We start from the raw sequence: 22,459 nt of genomic DNA, 5'->3' as shown, positions 1-22,459 counted from the left end.
GTGTTAGTTTACGTCTTCCAGGGCCCTGGTGTAAACACAAAGCCCTCAATAACACATGCTGACTTATCACCCACATGTTTGTGGGGTCTGTTCTGGGTATGAGGAACAGGGAGGGAAGCTTCCAGATCCTTCGATCACACAGTGGAGTTCAGGCTCCAGATGGAAAGAGCACTCTGCTGTAAGGGGCTGCCATCCAGGTGGCTTATGGACCTCTGCAAATGCTATCCTATTAAACAGCAAAGAGCTATCAAGGGTCCAGCTGAGTCTGCCCAAGAGTGGACAGAATGTGCTACCTGAGATTTCCCTGAACAGTTCAGAAAGCGCCGGGTAAGGGTACTGCCCCAGCTGCTGCCCACAGACCCAGAAGACAGGAATCCCGAGCCACATGCCAGGTGAGCAGGCAGAACACACACACACACACACACACGCACACACGCACCCCATTCAGTCCCAGAAGTCAGTGGGGCCCTGCCTTTAGTAAGTTGGCAATAGCGGTAGCTTCTTAAGAAGGAGAGACAGTAAGGCATAAGACAGACCAACCTGGGCAGTTAAGGTGCTGGTTTCAGTGTGTCTCTAAGGGGACAGGGAGGGGAGGGAGTGTGGTAGAAGATGCGAAGCCTGGGGGTGGAAGCCGAACCAATGTACACACCAGGACGCCGGGTCGGAGTTCTAGCTCCACGTTCCTGAGACAAGGTGCCTTCCCTCTGCATGTGTCCCCAGGTGTCAGTGAGCAGTAGAGGGGTCTTTCTACTCCCTGCAATTATCCTGAGAATAACGCCAGATAAGCATAAAAGCAATATTTTTAATCTTTTTTTTAAGATTTTATTTATTTATTTGACAGAGAGAGAGAGACAGCAAGAGAGGGAACACAAGCAGGGGGAGTGGGAGAGGGAGAAGCAGGCTTCCCACAGAGCAAGGAGCCCGACGTGGGGCTCGATCCCAGGACCCTGGGATCATGATCTGAGCCGAAGGCAGACGCTTCACCGACTGAGCCACCCAGGGGCCCCGCATAAAAGCAATTTGAAAGCGGCTAATTCCATAAACTTTTGTCGTTGGGTTGTCTCATTCCTCTGTGTCATCGCCCTGCTGCTATGGTGCTCTCCCTCCTGGGACCCCTCCTTCCGTCTTCGTCCTTCACAACGGCTCCTAATAGTCCATCTGTCTCAGGCAGTCATGTGTGACTCCTCTAGATACATATCCTGGCTTCTTGAGGGCAATGGTCACATCAGGTATTTTCTTGAGTCCTTAAAGCTCAGAGCCCAGCACCTGGCACGTGGGCTCGCTGAATCCAAGCCTGTGTGTACACACATGCAGATGCACACAGGTTTATCCTTCTCATCCTCAGAGGAGCTGACCACTGGAACAGCAAACCAATGCCTTCAGCGAAAAGAACCAAAGGGCAGTGTTCTCTTATGCCAAATTTCATTATCCTCAAAACAGAGCTCCAAAACCTTGGCTGACGCAGTCCACCAAGTTGTAGAACTGGTTGACAGGTTAAAATCCAACCCAACCCACTAACTGAGGGGGAAAAAGGAACTTGCAGTGAGAGAACATGATCCGTAGACCACAACAGTTACTTCATTCCAAAGAGGAACCTTAGCAGCCCACCTGCAGGCACCTGCAAATGGACCGGAGCCATCTGGGGCTCCTATCTGATTTGGCCTCAGTTACTTTTATAGCAAAAGACTTCTTACCAAGACTATCATGGTCCATTAGTTAAAACAGATGTTAAAGCAATGACTCACCAAAAAAACCCGAAATGGGCATACCTTGAGCATTTTAACTTAAGTATATAAATGTAGGCTTACGGACATTTTTGATGCATATTGGTGATCTGTCCTCTAGGTATGGGTCCACAGATTAATTGCCCAAAGTCTTCCTTGGCTAAATAACACACTGACCCTGATTTCTAGTTTGCTTTCTTCCAAGTGGATGAAGAACTTATAGACACTGTGCAGTAGACACAAAGACTCCTGGAGGCAGACCCCCTGCACAGGGGCTTCTTTCCCTTCGACATTTTAACTGTTACCGTCGTCTTCGTACCTAGTTCACTGGCAACTTCTTTTGTAGCAACTCACTTTTACCAATTTTGTTGGAAATGCTCAACTTAGTTTTATAAACAGGCAATTACAGGAGATTTGATGTTAAACTCTTGGAAGATTGCCTAGCACACAGTGGTGCTCGATGCATGTCAGCTCTCTATCCTCCCACTCATTCCATTTATGTCACGATCAAGTTATTCAGTTACAATAGCAAATTTCACTGGCGCAGACAGGTACGGGAACTTGCACAATGGGCTCTTGCTATGCACTCAGCCTTAGTGGAGGGAGAATTACTGTGCACACAAAAGTAATGTGGGCATAGAGTAATGGTAGCCATTAAGGTGTTTTGCAAAAGGAATGGAGACTAGCCAGTAAGTTCAGTGGAGATCACTTAAGAGAGTGGCTTCTCTGATGAAGTCCTTCCAATCCCTTACCCTCCTCCCACCGTGGACGCCATCGCCAACCACAGCCCATGTGTAAAACCACACCCAGCTGGAGGGGTTACGTGAGGGTTACACCCATCCATGCTCCCTTCTCCAAGCCAGACATTCCCCGCATGGGGCTGCATGCACCGGAAAGGAAGAGGCGCTTCCCCTAACTCACACATCCATTCTCCCTCCTCCTCCCCCAGTCTCACCTTATGCCCTGCGCTCTCCTCATTCACGCCCAGTAAACAGTTAGGCGGGACTATTAATGTAGGGCAGCATACTGTACATGATGCCTTCATTAAAAACAGCACAGTCCAATAAAGAAATGCTTGCACAGGAAATGGGATTAAGTCTTTCAGGCCTGGCTCACTCCAACTGGGGGGCTGCACTGAGCCTAGCCGCGTGCCTGGCCATGCACCGAATGCTTCACGGGCCTCTCCTTTTGCCCTCCAAGGCCAACTGATGGCACAAGTAACAGCAACAATCAGTTTTTATTGGCAGAGTCCACTTACGTCATGCAAAATACAAAGCTAAACCTTTCCCTGCAAAGTCTCCCCTTTAAGCGGGCTGGCCAATGGCATGTTAGAACGGGTGGTCTGTGTCCACTTGAGTTGAGCATTCTTTTAATAAAGGATTTGGTTATGCTTTAATTCTTTGGATCTCATTTTCATTTTTATGAGTCAGCTGTCGATTGCCTGCTGAATTTCAGGCAGAGGTAATCCAAAATCCTATGTGCCTTGAAATCGAAACTGACCAGCATCTTCACAAAACCAGGCACCACACTGAAAAAGGGATTGCTCCCCAGTGGACCTTAATGCTCATGTAAATCCCGATGCAAAATAGGGGGACAGGCACAGAAAGTGGCTGGCCGAAGGCCTTGGGTGAGAACAGGATTAGCGGGATGCTGGAAATCAAATGCCAATCTCCCAACCTCTTGTCTGAGCAGCTGCACGGCTTTCCCAGGTTCCAGTGTTAGAGTTAAGTGGCTTAACGAGGCTTTACTAGGCTGAAGTCAATGTTAGAAAACGGATTCCACCAGCACGATCTGCAGCCCTCTGTCTCGAATAATTTACCCAAAAAAGGACATAGGTCTTACCCCTGAGGGACTGCATGCAGCTTTCAGGCCGAAATTCCTGAAAAGACCGACTCAGGAGTTCCTACCACAAAGGAAGAAGTCAAGAATCCTCTCTAGCAAAGGTGAGCTGGCCTCAGCACTAAGTGGGAAACAAACTGGTTTAAATCACCACCCTCTCACCGGACACCAAGATGAACCCAATAGCCCATACACGGATTATTGTGCTTCCTTGAGGGTCAGGGGTAAGCCAAGGCCCCGATGAACATGTTACCATCCAGATGACACCAATTCATTACCAAATAACTATTGATTTAGCTGCAGGAGGCTGCCCCCATGGCTGTGGGGAGGAGGACGGGTCAGGGAGCCTCAGGATCTGCATCAGAGCAAGCTGTGAAGGGCGGCCTTGAACCTGCCAGCCTCACTGCAGCTGGTGGGCCAGCCTGGGGGCTGTGGGTTTCCACTGAGAGACTCCATCTCTAAACAATGAGAACAGAAAGGAAAGAATAGAGAAATAAGACTCCTATGCACCCCACACCCCACCAGAAAAAAAAAAAAAAAGGTTGGATACTCTTTTCTAGAAGAAGGAGGAGGGAGAGAGGAGGCAGAGGACCAGGGCAGACTTGCCCCACCTCCTCAGAGCTTAGCAGGGCCACCCGTGGGGACGGGAGGGAAGCATGTGCTTTAATGCCAGGGAGGTGGAAAGAGTAAAGTTAAGGAGGTCCAGTAGCTTCTGCTGGGGTATCCTTGGGCACACTACTCGAGCTTGCAGCCCCTCAGCTGCACAACACGAATGGCCTGTTGTGAGGGATGAGTCACCTAAAGATCTACTTCCCTGAGGATTACATGAGATAGCCCTGAGAAGCATCGGACACAGATTCGGGCATTTACCAGGGCACAATATAATGGTCGCCTTTGGGCTTAGTAACCGAGGAAATGTTAGCACAATGCCTAATAGGGTAGGCATTCAAACCTGTTGGTTGGCATTAAAGTTGGAGAGCTACCCTCAGAGGGATCATGAGGTTGAACGGTCCTGGAGCACTTAAGATGGAAAGGAGCCAGATGAACAGGTCAGGAATGAAATCCGAAATAAAAAAAGACCTTGGCCCACAGCAGGTGATGGATAAACATCTTTGGAATGAGAACTTACACAGCACGGCATTTGCCTCATGACATTACGCCGGGACCAGGAGAGGGGACATGAACTATATAGGCTCTATTCCCAACCCACCCTGAGGATCCTTCCGGCCTCGGTTTCTCATCTCCACCGGATGGGCCCAAATTACTTGCTGTCCCTTCCAGCGCTCAGATTATTTCTAGGATTCATTCAACTGATGAGAGAGAGGTATCGGCCAAGGACGAGCCCACACGTATGCCTTTGTGTCAGCGTGGGGTGTCTTGGGAATGGGTGAGGCAGGCTAGCCTTCCTCTCATGCCAGCCCCACAGGGACCAAGAGACGGAATGCCAGGGATTAACCACTGTCACCTTTGTGTGATGCCCCACTGCCTTCAATGGCACTGCCATGCACGCAGGCCTGGTTTTAATTAAGCAGTGTCTGCGTCCATCCAGCCACCAAAGCTTTGATCTCCGCATGGGGCACGCTTCTGCACTGTTGACCGTGCTTCAGGAGTCTGAAACACAAGCCAGCGAAAGCCTTTGACAGTTCAGCCTTGACGAGGCTCCCGGCGGCCCCCTCACAGGTGTGCCCAAGGGTGAGGGCCACCGAGGGGCAGGGGTGAAGCAGAGTGAGGCAGGGAAAGGTGGCGAGAGGTATGCTGGGAAAACATGAGCACCGAGGCAGGTTTCTCTGGTTTAGGGAAGCTCCTGAGCAAATGCACGGTAAGGCCCAGGCTGGTGGCTGCATACGCCATCCAACCAAGATGGGGAGAAAAATGCTCTGTTGCAGGGAGACAGCTAAGAGTCAGAGCAAATTCAGGTGAGCTGCGGGAACCTCTCCATGAAGGGAAAGGTCTTGGAATCAAGCCTAACCTCACAACAGTTGACAGGTTTAAAAAGAGTTTTAAGATGTGTGAAAGAAAAACTTTCCCCTGTATTGCACCTCTTTCCCCATGTATGAAGGACTCGCTGAAGGAATTCTCAGATTTAAACTAAAAAGTCGCAGCCCCAGATCTACAGGAACAGGTAGGCTGAGTCTGTTACAAGCAGACTACCGGAACAGCACATGGAAGCAGCAAAAGGGGCTAGAGTCGGGGTACAGTTGGGAGACCCCAGAAGGAATGGCCTCTTCTCCTGCACGAATCCAGATGCACCACTCCATCTGGCCAAGAACAAAGGGCGGTGTGTGTTGTGGGGTGGGGGTCAGGGCTCCTCTTACAGAACGCAGTGAACACCCGCACCTTCTGGAATGTGCTCAAGAGTTCTAGCAGTAGCCACTCCTCCCATGAGGCAGATCTTCCCAGTCAGACTAGGATCGCGGAGAGCGGGGCAGCATCATCTCACAGGAGGGCATAGGCTGGGAAGGACGGGGACATAACATGGTACAGGGAACACAGGGAGGGGCAGACAGACAGGCCCTGCTTGGGACGGGTTTAGAAGCTGGGGTCCCTGGAAGCTTGGGGAGGACAGATGCCAAAATGATGCAGCCGCCTTCATAAGAGAAAAAGGTCTACTAGAAGACAATCCTAGAGTATGGCTCCAACTGTCCAAAAACCACGGACCTTCCACCATCTATGGAATAAGATAGCAGCACTCAATGCCTCCTGCAATATAAGCCCAATGTAGCTTCCCATCCTCACTTCACGAAACCCACCCCGTTCCAGGGACACGCTCACCTCACACAAGCAGACTCCAAAGCACAAGTTGGAGAACCACTACACTGGCTTAATGCGTCAGTGCCCAGACTCTGAAGCTAGACTGTGTAATTATGAATTCTGCTGCCTCTTCTTACTACTTATGTGACCTAGAGCAGGTTCCCTAACCTCTAAGCATTTATTTCCCTCGTAGAAAATGGGAGAAGCAGCCGTACCTACACATCATAGGGTTATCACAAGGATTAGAGGGGTGTATTCATGACGAATATTTAACAACTGTATCTGGGGGGCGCCTGGTGGCTCAGTCGTTAAGCGTCTGCCTCCAGCTCAAGTCATGATCCCAGGGTCCTGGGATCGAGCCCCGCATCGGGCTCCCTGCCCGGCGGGAAGCCTGCTTCTCCCTCTCCCACTCCCCCTGCTTGTGTTCCCTCTCTCGCTGTGTCTCCCCCTGTCAAATAAATAAATAAAATCTTAAAAAAAAAAAAAAAACGTATCTGGTCCACAATAAAGTCAAAAAGCATTTACTTCTTTAAAACTTACACAGTCAGATTTCGAGTTGGTCTCGTGGACCTTCGGCCTTTCTAGGCCGTACCAGCCTAAAGCTGAGGCAGGCTAACAGAAGAAAGACACAGGAGAGCCCCACAAAATGAGCAAGTCCCACAAACAGTCTTGCAGCTGTGTCCATAGACCCCACACACACAGCACAAAAGATCACAACATTTCCCATCTTCAGCTTCCCTGAGGAGACAAAAAAAGAACCTCTACTTTTTATGACAGAGCAGAGGGGATAAAATGCTTATACAGAAGAGGCAAAATAAATCAGTTCCAATAACGGCCTTTTAATCCCCTGATCCCCAAGAGGAAGAAAGGAAATGAACAATGACAGGCATTCCAATGACGGCCATTACCAAGCAGCTTTAAACAGAAACAACATAAACCACCTTCTCTTATCCAGAAATTCGGAAACCGGGGTTTCTGCCATCTTCGGGACTCCTGGTCATGACTTTTCAAACTCAGAACAGCGTTAAGTGTTGCATCTTACAAAGCTGTGTTCACACACTCGTTGGAGTCAACCCCATTTCAACTGTGACCAACTGAGGCCCAAGGGCCTGGGCCCCCATAAGTCTCTGGGCCACAAGTATCTTAAGTGAGCTGTGTGCTCATTAAAGAGAATCTGATCTGAAACTAATGATGTACTGAATGTTGGCTAATTGAATTTAAAATAAAGAAAATAAAGAAAAGCTGAAAATATATAAATGTAGGAAGAAGAAACCAAACAGCCCGGTACCACTTCCCAAAGATAACCATTGTTAATATTTGAGTGTATTTCCCTATCTTTTTTTTAATACATAGGTTTCTGTTTGGAGTTTTGTTGTTAGAAAATTGACATTTTATTTATACACAATTCTACATGCTATTTGACTTTGCATAATAAAAGCTTCCCCCCCCCAAATTCTTGTAACTTTTTAGAACATCAATATTCCATTATGTGGCCACATAATTATTATAATTATGAGCCAGTTATCAATTTATCGCATCTCAGCCGCACATCCATGACGCTAGGACCAGCTTTCTGAGCCAACTGTGCTATCCAGCATGGTAGCCGCTAATCACACAGTTAAGCATTTGAAATGCGGCCAGTGCGAACAGAGATCTGCTCTAGGTATAATACAACACACCAGACTTCGAAGACTTAGCCCAACAGGCATAAAATATCTCCGTGATTTGATTATATACCGAAATAACATTTTAGATATATCAAGTTAAGTAGAACACATTCTCAAAATGAACATAACCTGGTTCTTTCTGCTTCTCTCATGTGGCTACTAGAAAGTTTTAAAGCACATGTGTGACTTGCATTCTATCTCTGTTGGACTGAGCTGTTGCAAACACTTCTCCGTTGCGAGATGGCACAGGAGGTCTTGTCAGTAGAGGGTGCTGGAAGGACACTGGTTAGAAGGGTTTCTCTTCGAGGTTCCGGTGCTTTTGTTCTTGCTTCCATGGCCGAGCAGACTTCCCGGCCCCTGGGATGTGGGAGACTCCCCAGGGGAGACTCCGTGGCATACATCCTCCCCTCACTGAGTCTTGCTGGGGCCCCAGCGACTTCTCCACCCTCCAGTGGGCCCCAGACTCTCTCTCTCTCCCCCAAGAGATCGAAATCTCAACGTTGGGAGACTCTCTTTCCTACTTTATCCTCCCTCGGTCCTAGAGCTAGAAGTCGCACTTGTATTCTCTAAAATTCTCTTTGCCCCTCTTGCAGTTAGTTCTCATTTACTCGTTAATAATTCTTTATATTCCATTTTCCCTGGTCAAATGACTGGTCTGGTTTCTGTCTCCTGCCCGGACCCTACGGATACACAAGTCACAGACGGAGTGTCAGCGAGGCTTTGAGCACCTGCCCCGTTCACACCCTCCATTCCCCTCTGGTCATTTTCTCCAGTACAGTCTCTCCTCCTCCGCATGGTCCATTCCCGAAAGGCAGAAATGTTTTCCACTACACGACTACCACCCTGCCATCATCACGTGGGGAGCACCTTATGAGCGCAAATTAGTAAGCCAGTCGAGAGCTAGGCCTTCTATTCATTCGACAAATATTCACTTAGCTGCTGTTATAGGATGGTAACGTGCCGCTGCTGGGTGGAGGGTGACAGTGGGACAGAGGGAGAGGGGACACACAGAGAAGAGAAACAGGCGGACGAAACACACACTGGCTTCCAGCACCTACCAGCCTAGCCAATAAAAATAACGGATGCCACAGGTTACTTTATTCTAAAACAAGAAAAAAGTAAAAATTACAAAAATAAAAGCAGCCACTAATCCATTTTGAGTGCCCTAACTGGCCACAGGAAAATATATAAAGAAAACCAAAAGAACTTTTTGGACCCGTGTCTCTCCTCACCTCAGGCACCCAGCCAGCCAGCCTCTTACTAACCGACGGTTCTGCTCTCCATCAGGGGTCTGCACAGGCCTGGCTCCTACTCTCACATTGACCTCTGCCTCCCCTCCCCGCAAAGCCACAGGCAAGCTACACATCCCAGGGACACTCCTGGGGACATTCGGAGCCGTCAGCATCAGCCCCACACCCCAACTTCAACCCAGCTCCTATCTTTAATAACAGATTAAGAAAGGGACGCCTGGGTGGTGCAGTCAGTTAAGCGTCCGACTCTTGATTTCGGCTCAGGTCATGATCTCAGGGGCGAGAGATTGAGCCCCGCGTCAGGCTCTATGCTCTGTGCAGAGTCAGTTTGGGATTCTCTCTCCCTCTTCCTCTGCCCCCCACCCCCGCTCTCCAAAATAAATCTTTTGAATAAAGGATTAAGATATTACCTGCTCCCATGGAAATCTTAGTTCTCGAATTCCTATGATTCATTTTAAGAGATTCCAGTTCTCTGCAAAGTTCTCCATCTTCTCTCATCCCTTAAACTTAAAACTAATCACTGCTGTTTCAAAGCCCCCGTGTGGTAACTACATGCACGGAGCTCCTGCACAGGTCTATTCCTTTTGTTTTTCATCTTGTGTTTCATTTGATTTGACTCTCAAACATCCTGGTCATGTGTCACTGACTGTAATACATTGTATATGAAAAATCACCTTCCTCCAGAGAGGAATTCTGTGCCTTTCACAGGCAAGTGGATAGAGAAGTGGCCTTGATTCAGCCCGGCCGATCAGAAGCTAAGTGTCGGCCTTGGGAGGGCTGGTCTATTCCCCCTTTGCCCTCTCTCCCAACATAGAACCTGTCAGGACTCCACGCTGATAGCGGGGGGGGGGGGGGGTTACCAGGACCCCTCCCCTCTTGGGTGAGCCCTAGAACCGCAATTTGTCTCCTCAGTTCTGCAAGATCACTGAAAGCTCTGCGCACCTATTTAGCCTCTTTGCTGCCACTTACAAGTCCACAAAAAAAAGTGAGGGGAACATGACACCTAATGTCAGGCTTACCTCTCCATCCTTCCCTTCTCCCCAGGACTCACCCCCTTAGCAGCCTCCAGACAGACCTTATGTCATTTATATTCACACACACACGATAGGCAGGTATATGCTTTTCTAGTGCCCCCGGCGGGAGGATGGGTGGGGTACAAACTACTCTGACAAGACCAGGAGAAGTCTGAGAAAGAAACCGCTCACTGTTTGTCAGCTTCTCAGCCCAACCTCTCTGCTTTGCTCCTTTCAGACGTTCCAACCCTTCAGATCTCTCTGCTGCCTCACTTCCAGTTGCAAAACCATGCTTCTCAGCTATACCCAGTCTGCAGTGGACACCGTGTCTTAGTCCCCCACCCCGACCATAAACCCTGTGTTTTCATTGCAGAGATTTCCGCTTGAATCTTAATATTCTTGTGCAATAAACTATTTTCATCTGACCGGTGCTCCTCCTGTAATTCTCTGCAGTTCTATATACACACATTCTTTAAGACCTTTCCAGAGTGCTCCTCTCCTCAGGTCTGCTCACATGAGGGGGGCTGCTCATCTGCTTCCTGCCTCTCGTGGACACGGCTTTCCTAGCAGGCTCTGAGATTTTGTTTGCAAACTCATCTTGCATAGGAATGTTTCCTCCTTTTTTGCCCCTCCCGGACAGCTGACACCATGGTTGGGCCGCGCCCTGTAGGATATGCAACTCTGAACAAGGCTGGAAGGCAGGCTTTTAGGATCTTCTCCTTTATGGACAAGGAAGCGCAGGGTATCAATCAGATCTGTGGTGCTGTCCAGCCGTGGGTCCCATCACTGAGGGCCGCCGTGAATGACCGCCTCCAGCACACTGATCATGGCGTTTGGTCCTGCTCTCCCGCCATGTGCAAGGTGCACGGACACCATTTGCTGGGGCAAGTTTTGAAGTCTGAGACAGCACTCCCTGCACCTTCCATTCCTGGTCCAAAAACTGTTCCTTTTGGTCTTAAACTCAATTTTTTTTTTTAAGATTTTATTTGTTTGAGAGAGAGAATGCATGAGCAGAAGAGAGAGGGGCGGAGAGGGAGAGGCAGGCTCCCCACTGAGCGGGGAGCCCGACGTGGGGCTTGATCCCAGGACCCTGAGATCATGACCTGAGCTGAAGGCAGACGCTTAACTGACTGAGCCACTCAAGTGCCCCCAATTTTGTTAAAAAAAACATTCCTAGAGGAGAGAACAGAGGAGTTCGTGTTTGGAACAGAGGAGAGACGATTTTGAATGTGTTTACTACAGTCACAACAAGTCCACAAAGAAATGTTAATATGGCCCTCTTAACTATTAAAAAGCTTGTATTCTTTTAAAAAAAAGTTATAAATTCTTTAATATATAGAAAGAGATAATTCAATGACAAATGCATGGGCGGGGGGGACTGCGAGCATATAGTCGATGTTAAATGATAACTCAAGGTTATAATTCAGAGTGAGAATTTTATTTTTAGCTTATTTTAAACACATTTTCTGCCATCATTAATATATTGTCCAGGATGCTTTTCTTAAACTCACAACCCAAAGGAAAATGAATGATACAATGAGACCTATTTGTTCTCCCTCACCCACGCCCCCCAGACAGATTGGCCCTTTGCGGAGGACAAGCTAGGGGCCTCCTGGAGAAACAGTAGAGCAGAATCCAGGCCCGCCATGGAAGGCTACCGAAGAGGGGAGGGTTTAAGGGCTCCCCGAGGACAGCACCAGCTTAGAAAGACACAGAGTGCTGACGGGCGTATTTATCACTTGCTCCCTAACTCGCACAGAGCCCAGGAAGACATACAGCCTGAAGGAGGGACAGGAAGCTGAATCAGCCTATAGGAGAAAGTAAGTATCTACGAAAGCTAACAATTCAAAATTAGGAATGGCTTCCACTGAACTTCCATGGAAAAGCCTTCCCGATGCCCCCAAACTAACATCAGGGTGCTCTGCTATTACTATTTCTTCGGCGCCCCCGTCACCATTCACGAGTGCACCCCACTGCAACAATGCTGGGTGTGTGTTTAGATCCTGGCCCAGGAGCCCAAGGACTGGGTCTGCTCCCTTCCCTGCTGAAGCCCCAGGGCCCAGTAAACTTCTCTTAAGTGAATGTAGCACACAAGCAAAAATATTCTTATAACATTCCTGGTTTCTAAACAAATCAACTTTATTTGCTTAGTTTCATTTTACTTTTTTTAAAGAATTTATTTATTTATTTGACAGAGAGAGAGACACAGCGAGAGAGGGAACACAAGCAGGGGGAGTGGCAGAGGGAGAAGCAGGCTCCCCGCGGAGCAGGGAGCCGGATGCGGGGCTTGATCCCAGGACCCTGGGATCATGACCCGAGCCGAAGGCAGACGCTTAATGACTGAGCCACCCAGGCGCCCCGCTTAGTTTCATTTTATGGGGGAAAAAAATGACTTGAGCTGTTAGTCGTCTCTGGCTCAAGCAGGGGTGACTCCTGGGCTTCTATCCCTAGGAGCACCCCGGTGATCTCAGGATTGTGCCGGTGGAAGGCAGAGAACACGAGGACGTCACAATCCTCACCCCTTTCAGGCCGACAAGACAGCTCAGGTCGGCAAAGTGATGACCTTAACCTGGATTAGCTGGAGAATGAAAACTTTAAGGAAATGGAATGTGGGACAACCTATTTGAGGCACCTCTAATCCTCTTTAGAAAAGGGCAGGCATCATAATGTATACAAAACGCTCCCCCACACACAGATTCCTTCACACAACCTCACTTAACAGGGAGGTCCTGCAGGTGCTACTACACCCAGTTCACAGGCTGGGGAAGGCCAGATGTATTCAGAGGAAATGCTGGGCCGGAGCACCTGCTGTGGGGTGGTGGGGGGGGGCACTCTGTCTATGGAGCATGGAACAGGGTGAGGGGAGAGGAGGGACGGACCGGAAGGGACACTTTGCCCATGACCAGTTGTGCTTTGTGTTGTGACAACAGTGCAGACCTTCGGGAAAAGGGAGTGACCCCTAACCCTAGCCCAGGGTTCAGAAAACACTGAAGCTTGTGCTGATCTCTATCACTGCAGGCTCCGGAGGGACCAGAATGAATGGTCTGGCTTCAGTGAGAAGCATGTGGGCTGCTGGAAGGGTGACAGCCATCCTGCTCCTGGCTTGTGGGTCTCGGGTCTATCATTGGGAAGAGAGTCATTTCCAAGGGGAAAACTGCTTAGAACCTTATTTTTACTGAGATGCTTCCTTTTTGGACACTCATTTCTCCCCACTTACATCTCCCCAGGGCCCCCGTTTTACTCAGGACCCCTGAGCCCCTGGCCTCCCTCTGAGGAGGTCACTCTGGACCTGTGTGGTTCCGTCCTGTAAAGACCACTGGTCTTAGCCAAAACGATGGAGAGGATGCCAACCGATTCCTGGGGCAACAAAGACAGATGCCCTCCCTAACTTCTCTTTCTCTCACCTTCTGCCAAAGTTTCTCTGGATAAAGTCAGGCTCAGGGGATGGGTCCACAGCATTGCTTTTGTCTTCTTATTCAATAACACTCTTCATATTTTATTTTGTTTTAGTTTTTGTTAAAGCAAAGCTTTCTATCTGAAGAATTACCCCTCTTAGCATCACAGCTACCTGCCTCCAACACAACACGTATTTCTCTGATCTTTCTCTGGGCTCCCAGGGTTCCGGTTCTAAGACCCTGTACCTAAAAAGCTCGACCGCCCTGAAAACCAAATACCGCCTTAGGTTGCCACTGGCGTGTTTCCTCTACTAACAAAGTTCATTGTTCTTACAAAGCTAAGTCTCCACCAGAGGAGAAAAGAATTTGTAGATGTCAGAAGCAGGAAGAAACTGCCAGAAACACAGTCAATGCTAAAACAAACAGCAGTGCCTTGAACATAGAGGGAGACAATAAATACATGAATGAACAAACAGTCTCAAGAATCAACCCTCACCTTACTTCCTGAGTGTGTTCCTGAGCTGCACACATCCCAAGCCTCAAACCTGCCTACCGTGGACTGAGAAAGGTCTGCCTTTTCCCCCCACCCTTCTCTCTCCACCAGAAACACTCAGAGATCTTGAACGAGAGGTGTTAGCAATGCACAGTTTCCTCATTACAAGGTAATGGTTCTACATTCTTTAAACCTGCAAATGCAAAGTGCCAGTGAGTACAAATTATAATCATTATTTACATAAACTTTCTAAAAGTGAACCGGAGACTCTCTTTCATAGGGTAACTCTCTGGTTTAAGGGGGAAAAAAAGGACCCTCCAGGGCACCCAGGCACAAGTGAAAGGTACCTTTGGGGTTCAGAAATAAATTTGATATGTGTTATAAAACCATGTATTGAAAAATGTTTACCTCGACTCCCTTCAGGTTTCCTCCTGCAAATCGGCTAATGCGCCAACAGGGGCAGCAGGTACTCGGAACTGCAAAGCTCCGAAATTTTAATAATTTCCTATACGCCACTGAATGAGGACTATTAAAACAGCTGGACTTAGATGATTCATAAAGAAAGTATTTATGGAAACAATTACAGGCACCATTAGGAATTTTTCTCAGAAATCTCTTAATCATAGTTTAATTGAACCCTCATCTCAACTTCAGATTTTTATTCAAATTGTTTCTATGCTTTGACTTTGGAACACCAACCCCTTTCGGACCTCCCTCCAAACATTAAGCTCCGCTCAAACCCAGAAGCCTCTCCGCCTGCCTTTCCTCAACCCTCACAGGGCTTCAGCCCCTCGCCGACCCCCGTCCACTCTGGGGCAAGGAAGAACCTACCCTGTGGCTGCTTTCAAATAATCACAGGACTGGTCTTGGCTGTTTTCCTGCCCTTTACAGAGTTTCTCTGCTTTCTCAGTACAAGACCAAAACAAACAGACAAAAAGGGCAGCTGGGGGAGGGTGTGAAGTTAGGGAGGTAGGTCTACAAACTGCCCCTCTGAGCTAAAAGCAGAAAACCTCATAACTAGATTCTAAACGAGGTATGTGTTCACTCAACTCTTACATGTGACAGGAAATAATCGCAATAGTCTTGCATAGAATTCCTGAACATTTTCTTAAAGATTCCACATCTTATACTCAACATCCTGAATAAAGTGTTAAAGAGTCTGGGAATGGAGTGCTCAGGTGGTATATATTTTTTTAATTTATTTATGAGAGGGAGCGTGTGCACACACGCACAAGTAGGAGGGGCAGAGGGAGAGGGAGCCCCAAGCAGACTGCCCTGAGCTCAGAGCCCAGTGTGGGGCTCGATCTCACAACCCTGAGACCACAGCCTGAGCCGAAACCAAGAGTCGGACGCTCCACCTACTGAACCGCCCGGGTGCCGCTCAGGTGGTTTTAGAACCAATAAATGAGCTGGGGTAGTGAGTGCTAAGAGTCTCCCCGGGGCTCGGGAACGACAAAATGAGGAACGGTGGGGCCTGTGTGCACCGCCCCCTCACACCGGTACGCGCACGGTCTTCCATCCTCTCCTGACCTCCCAGTCACACAGGGCCTTACCCTTGCTCCCACAAGGAAGGCAAATGTCCACATGGACAAATGGAAGTTACTTTTCTTTTCTCGTTTTATTCTCAGGGGCTTTATGCCTTTTCAGAATGATGCATAATGTGCCGGTCATGATCACCAGGAAGCATCAGGAGTCCCTGGAGAGGTCAAACACAGTACAACCTCATTGCCAACCAGCAAAAGCCACTGCCACGGGCCACCCGTGTTTGGCCACGTGCCTGTCGGGCTTATGACCTTGATTAATAAAAATCACAGTGGAGGCTGATGTAGCATCAAGTGATTTTCACTAAAAATTATTAAAAAAAAAAATCCAGCTTGATGAAAGAAGCATCAATGTGCATCTTTGGCCCATCAATAGAACACAGATCCCCTCAGTGGTATCAATACCACTAGGCCATCCTCATACTTTAGAGAACCCACATAATGCAGGGAGCACCCAGTCCTTAATAAGCCCTTTAATTAACACCAGACAGATAAAAAGGGCTCTCAAATGTCCACTCATGCTCAAGGAAGAAATGTAGGATACTGGCCACTATTAGATGTTGTTCCTTGGATCTCGCAATAATACTGCTCAGTAATCCAGCTGAGGATGAACATTAATGGCAGGCACTTAAGCAACGTGATAGTCCCCAAAACACGGGCACAGCCTCTGACTCGGCTATCCCACACACAGCAATTAGGCCTGCCGAAATGCAAAGAGTAGATGGAGAGACCCACAAGCGTATTCGTCGCAACATTTCTTTATCATAGCAAAGAGTTTTTTTAATTCACAGGGGAATGATTATATAATCATTATAATTTATCATTATAATTTAATACAAGAGAACACTGTGAGGCTATTACCCAGGAATATGGACTATCTGTATATACGGACATGAAAGGATTCTGTAATTTGCCATAGAGTAAAAAGGAAAGCTGTAGAAGTATGTACTATACGACCCCATTTTCCTGTTGAAAATCAGTAGCTGGCATCTGAGTGCTCATGCTCCAGGGTTTTGTTAAATATTGACATGGGTTTTTAAATTTAACATCACTAACAGACCTAGGACTTACTTAATATTCTCCATTTGAAAACCGAGGAAAGTCAGGCTCTTGTTGTAAAGGTTTGCCCGAGGTCAAAAATCCAGTGAGCTGTGGGTCAGGCACTGATGTGTGTTATGTGCATTAAAAAAAAAAAAGAAAGAAAGAAAGAAATCCAAGATTACCAGAGGTGTTAATGGTGATAAGCTCTCTAGAGAGGGAGCAGGAAAGTATGATTTTTAGGGACGCCTGCGTGCCTCAGTCGGTTAAGCATCTGCCTTGGGCTCAGTTTATGATCCCAGGGTCCTGGGATCGAGTCCCACAGCAGGGAGCCTGCTTCTCCCTCGGCCCTTCTCCCCCACTCATGCTCTCTCTCTCAAATAAATAAATTTAAAAAAATAGAAAATAGGATTTCATTCTCTTCTCAACAATAAGAATGTATTTGCCCCATCAAGAAATTCTAGTTGTAAACTGAAAAAGACAGACAGACAGAAAATCCAGCAGACCTCCAATGCGAATTCCTGAATAGGTTAACACCACGCAGTCAGCCAACCATCACCTCAAACACAGCATTTAAAGGGTTTGGTTTGGTTTTTCCTGGAATAGAGCACTGAGCAGTAGTCAACATATTCTGGATAATAAGACTCATTACCTGATACACATATTGAAGTGGTGAATCATATCAACTCCCCCCCCCCATTTGGCCCAAAGATTCCAAGCATCTGCGATACATACATACATAAATATCCACGTGTATCATGGCAGTGGGCCCTTGGCACGAGGCCACAGGGGAAGGATAAGTTTTGCCTGACGAGGTTACCAAAGTGGGAGAATTTGGAGCCAGAAGGAAAACAATGAGCAGGGCAACACAGGAGGTCGTCATGTAAGCTTCTGTCCTTTCGAAACCCAGGAATCAAACCCCAGCCCTAGAAAAGTCACAGTAGCCTCCCAAGTCCAGATCGCAATGTCTCCATTTTCTAAGTGAGAAAATTAACTCGTGGCAAATGCACTTGCGTCGGTTTGGCCAGGCACATAGGTTCGACATGCACTCTGGACCCTGTGTGCTCTATGTACGCCGTCCATCCACCTGCCGCCCCCGTTAAGATACCTGCTGTCCATGGCAACCACCACCTCGCCCCACGCAGGCCACACAGCAGACCCCCAAATCCAGCTGGACACGAGCGAGGGAGGCAGTTACGAAGAAGGAAGAAACCTCCCAGTTCCTACAGCATCCCCGTCCCCCGCTCATGTGCACGTGTGAAAAGCAGCTGAGACATCAGTCCGCGGGGCGACGCTTTCTCCTTCCCAGGCACACAGCAGATAAAACTGCTTCCTAAAAGGTAAAGCCACAGGCAACAGGTTTTCCTGGCCATCTGTCTTTCCCTCCAGCAGCGATGTCATTACAGCAAGCCCAGTGAATCCTAGAAGAAAGCTGAAAACCTGATGCCATTATTCATACGGGAGAAAGTGTCTTCCTAGAAGGGTGGCTGTTTCCAAGGCCGCTCTCCTGGAACGCAGTGCTGCCCACCAGGGGCGACGAGCCACTCTGAAGGTAGATGCAGTCTCTGGCAGTTCTTATTCGTAATCCTTTAAGAAAGGAAAAGAATTCGTCTGGTTTGGGTGGGAGAGGAAGGAAAGAGCCTCAAGGATGAAGGCAGAGCCAGGACCCTGATCCGCAGCATGGGGGCAAAGACCAGGCTGTGGGGAGCGGCTATTCTGAAAGACAGGCAGAAGGACCAGATCCCTGGAGCCCACGAGATGGAAGGAAGATGCAAACAGGAACCTACACCCGAGACCTAAACAAATAATTCTGGGGCTTAAGTCTGACTGCCCACATCCCCGGGGACAGCCTCACCTAAAAGCTACTATTACCGAGCACCTACATGGGCCAGGCACTGGTGGAGGCTCCGGACACACTTAGTCATTTGTCACAGGGACTCCAGGAGGCGAATGTTCTCATTCCCATTCTACAAGCAGAGGCAGGGCTGGAAGGTCCAGGAGCATGCTCAGTGAGATAGCTGGGAAGTGACAGTCACACCCCATCCCCAGGTGTAACTGAATTCCACCCCCGGTTAAGCACCACATAACACCGTGCTTGCACACGAAGCTGCTGTTGCCCCAGAGGCTCTCCCCTGGGCCCCTGGGGTATATCCTAAGATGATCTGAAAACTAAGTGAAAGACTGGTTTAGGCCAAGCCATCAGCAAATGTTTTGGTGACATCAAGCCTAGCAGGGCAGAGAAGAGACATTTCAAACTGGCCGCAGAAGCAGCAATGGAGCCCACCATGCCCAGAGCTGTATCTGTCCTCCAGCCGAGGAAGCACCTGAAAGTGACCCCACATGGGCGGGCTGCTGGAAGGCACAGGCTGCCCCGGACACTCCAGACAACCTGCCTCTTGCCCGACTGGCTGGGCTCCAAGAACAGCGGGAGGATAGAGTCGGGGCCATTCAATGAGGCAAACTGGTGTTGGATACGTTCTAATTCTATGAGCATACTACACTGATCATCGCCACCCGGAGACCAGCAAGCCCCTCATCTGTCCAGACAAATCCTTGAAGACCCCCGCTCAAGATGCAGGACAAGGACACCTGTAGGACCTGGCCCAGGGTGGTGGTGGGAGTGGGGGCAGTAACAGTCACACCTGTCATCATCATGGAACCTTCCAGTGATGGCTCAGGGCACACCCAGAGAGGCTTGGTTTGAGACGGGTCAGAGAACTCAGGGCCCTGTCATGGTCGCAGCTCATTCATTCACCTGATGTCCGGGGCTCAATAACGTCACCCATTTGCACAGATTTGGGAGAAATGACTTCACTTCAAGTGACTTCAGTTCAACCCCGAGTGAGACCTCAGGTCCCAGTGATTTTCAAAATCTAAAGTCTCAGAACTGCTTCAAGTAGAATCTTCTCCGGAAGCTCACATTTTAGAACTGCTCTGGGGTGCCTGGGTGGCTCAGTCGTTAAGCGTCTGCCTTCGGCTCAGGTCATGGTCCCAGGGTCCCGGGATGGAGCCCCGCATCGGGCTCCCTGCTCTGCGGGAAGCCTGCTTCTCCCTCTCCCACTCCCCCTGCTTGTGTTCCCTCTCTCGCTATGTCTCTCTGTCAAATAAATAAAATCTTTAAAAAAAAAAAAAAGAAAGAAAGAAAGAAAGAAAGTAGAACTGCTCTGATGGGCACGGAGGAACCCAGAGACCCCAGTTCTGATCCCAAGTCGTCCACTTACAGACCATGAGGTTGTGATACCACAACTGTTTCTCCATCCCTAACAAAAGGGATAATACTGCCTCCCTCAGGGTTCTTTGTGAGACATCAATGAGACTACAGAAGTTCCCAGATGCCCGACCAGTGAGGGCATGGTCATTGCTGCCACCGCTGCACCCGTGGGTGGAAGCGGCCGTGGCCCGATGGCGGGCATGATGCCATCACCAGTCGGTCATAAACCAAGCAGCAGAACAGCGAAAAGGTCATTTAAAAACGGATGCTGACCCAATTAGAGAAATGTACAGAAAAGGGGAAAAGAGAAAGGTATACACGCAGGTTTAATTACCTCCACAGGGTTAACGCAGAGTTCACGCCCTTTGCCCTGGCATCCGTGAGTCAGCCACAGACGCGCACTCCGCCTCATTGGCACCGACAGTAATTAGGACTCTATAGTCATTTGAACATGCCGGTGGTAGGGGACCCAGAAGCCAACAACAAATGTGTCAGGACCCAAATGGGGAGTGGTCCGGTACGACGAAAAAGAACACCAATTTGGGGTCAGACCAAAGGGTCTGAATCTTGCCTGATTTCTCCCTGAGCTAGGTTTCCTCTCAAGAAGAGGACCTGGGGTGCGGCCAGGTGGCTCAGTCAATTGAGCTTCCAACTCTTGGTTTAGGCTCAGGTCATGATCTTGGCGGGGGTGGTTCTCAGGGTGAGACGGAGCCCCGTTGTCAGGCTCCGCGTGTAGTGGGAGTCCGCTTGTCCCTTCCCCTCCCCCCAGTTGCACAAGCATGCATGGCTCGCTCTCTCTAAAATAAATAAAATCTTAAAAACAAAAAATAAAGGAGAGGGCATGTAGTAGTATCAGCTACACACCCATCACACAACATCCACCAGATATACACTCTTCCTTCCCTCCCTCCAAGTCACCTCTTTGGGGCCCCTTCCCTAACCGTTGGGGAAGATTTGATGACAGAGGGTCTCTATAAATGATAGTAGAACCCACAGTAATACCTGACCAGGTGCCAAGCCCTCCTTTAGACCTGCTACATAATTTTCACTCATTTAATCCCACCATAAACACAAGCTTATAAAGTATCGTTACCCTGCCTTAACATTTTACAGTAGAGGAAACCAAGGCACCGAGAAGCTAAGAAACTTGCTCAAGGTCACACAGCTAATAATAGCAGTGTCAAGATTTGAACCCTGGCTGCTTGGTTCCAGGGCCAATGTTCCTATAATAGTCTTACAATTCTTCTACTTCTCTTTCTAAATATAATTTTTGTTTACATTTCACAGTACTCTTAGAATTACAACAGGCTTCCCATGTTCTCTGCAAACATACTTGTGAGGTTAACAGGTCAAATTTTAATATTCTCATTTAAAAGATGAACGAACGAACCAAAGCACAGAGGTTACGCAACCTGCCTCAAGTATATGGCAGGAATTCGTGCCAGGGCTGAGATTAAAATGCAGGGCACCACGAGTCAAAGTCCAGAAGTGAACAGCCCAGCAGTTGCCCAGGTACCAATAGTAGGATGCCCGCAGGTGTCATTAACATGCCCCCATCGGCGGTACTTCCCCATGTTGGTCAGGGCAGTTAGGCAGGCGCCGAGCTTCCCTTGCAATGACCTACCACGCACCAACCAGTGAGGTCACCAGCAGAGACAAGAACAGGAATGGAACCCAGGTGGCTCAGGGCAGGGAGCCAGCACAAAGAAAGCAGGGGATGAGCAGAGAGGGGATGCGCATCAGGGCATGAGGGCAGGGAAGGAAAAGGAACATAAACAAGTGACAGCAGGAGCTCACTGCAGGGCACGGATGCGCGTGGAAGGGTCTCTGCAGCAGCCTCTGTGCACCACCCCCCAGAGGGGCAAACCCTTGGAGGCCAGACACAGACCCGGACACAGACCCAGGGTGGTCAAAGAACACCCAAGTACAATCGTGTGACGAGTACATGCATGAGAAAGATCTGATGGCTAACAACACAAGGCTGGTGAGCTCATGAGCTATTTTTCCTGTTTCCCAAATTTTACGTAAGGAGATTATATTATTTTATCATTATCGTGAAGGGCGCTGCTTGAGCCTACAGTGCACTTGGGGATTCAGGCCTATGTGGGCCCGAGTGAGGGACCTTGGGGCCATTCTGCCAGAAGACCATCTGGATGATGGAAGAAGGTCTTGCGGGAAGTGGTGTATCTTGAGGAGGGCGAGTCCTCTTCGGGACCCACGAGGCACCGCCCAGCAGTGCATAGAAATACCTGAGCTGGTAGAGGGGTCCAGGCCGGGGCGTAAGGCAATTCTAAGCCTAACACAATGCCCGTTGCTCCGTCCTGTGGCTGGGCATCCCCAGACTCATGTTGGCATCTTAGGAAAAGACCACAAACAGCAGGATGCCAGGGAGTAACAAAACCATGGCCCCAGGGCTGTCCGAGCAGCAAGTGAAGGTCTCCGCTGTTCAGCGGAGGGCACAGCAGTGTTGCCGCCTGGAAGGAGCTGGCGTGTGGCCAGCATGGCCCAGCGTGGCCAGTGTAGCCCAGCCAGGCAGT

The 22,459-nt window shown here is 48.9% G+C and overlaps 1 protein-coding gene across 14 annotated transcripts in view; it reads right to left on the bottom strand.

Moving 5' to 3' along the window:
- The window catches only part of LOC112839198 (carboxyl-terminal PDZ ligand of neuronal nitric oxide synthase protein), a 279,718-nt gene that overhangs the window by 124,039 nt on the left and 133,220 nt on the right, over positions 1-22,459 (bottom strand). For 2 of the 14 annotated variants that reach the window (XM_073884017.1, XM_073884018.1), the window contains exon 1: positions 17,820-17,999. The exons of 10 other annotated variants lie outside the window; for them this stretch is intronic. In XM_073884017.1, coding sequence (XP_073740118.1) covers positions 17,820-17,960 — 141 coding nt within the window. In that variant the 5' untranslated portion in view covers positions 17,961-17,999. Of the gene's footprint in view, positions 1-9,641; positions 9,728-17,446; positions 17,497-17,819; positions 18,000-22,459 lie in introns of those variants that run through there. 2 more of the 14 variants (XM_073884028.1, XM_073884029.1) reach the window with 2 other exon arrangements.

This window comes from Callorhinus ursinus, unplaced genomic scaffold (genome assembly GCF_003265705.2).
Source record: "Callorhinus ursinus isolate GAN/ISIS: 27379988/994484 unplaced genomic scaffold, GSC_fseal_2.0 scaffold54, whole genome shotgun sequence".
Classification (NCBI taxonomy): Eukaryota; Metazoa; Chordata; class Mammalia; order Carnivora; family Otariidae; genus Callorhinus; species Callorhinus ursinus.
Note: the sequence above shows the minus strand (reverse complement) of the source record. Positions and strands in the feature narration are given on the sequence as shown.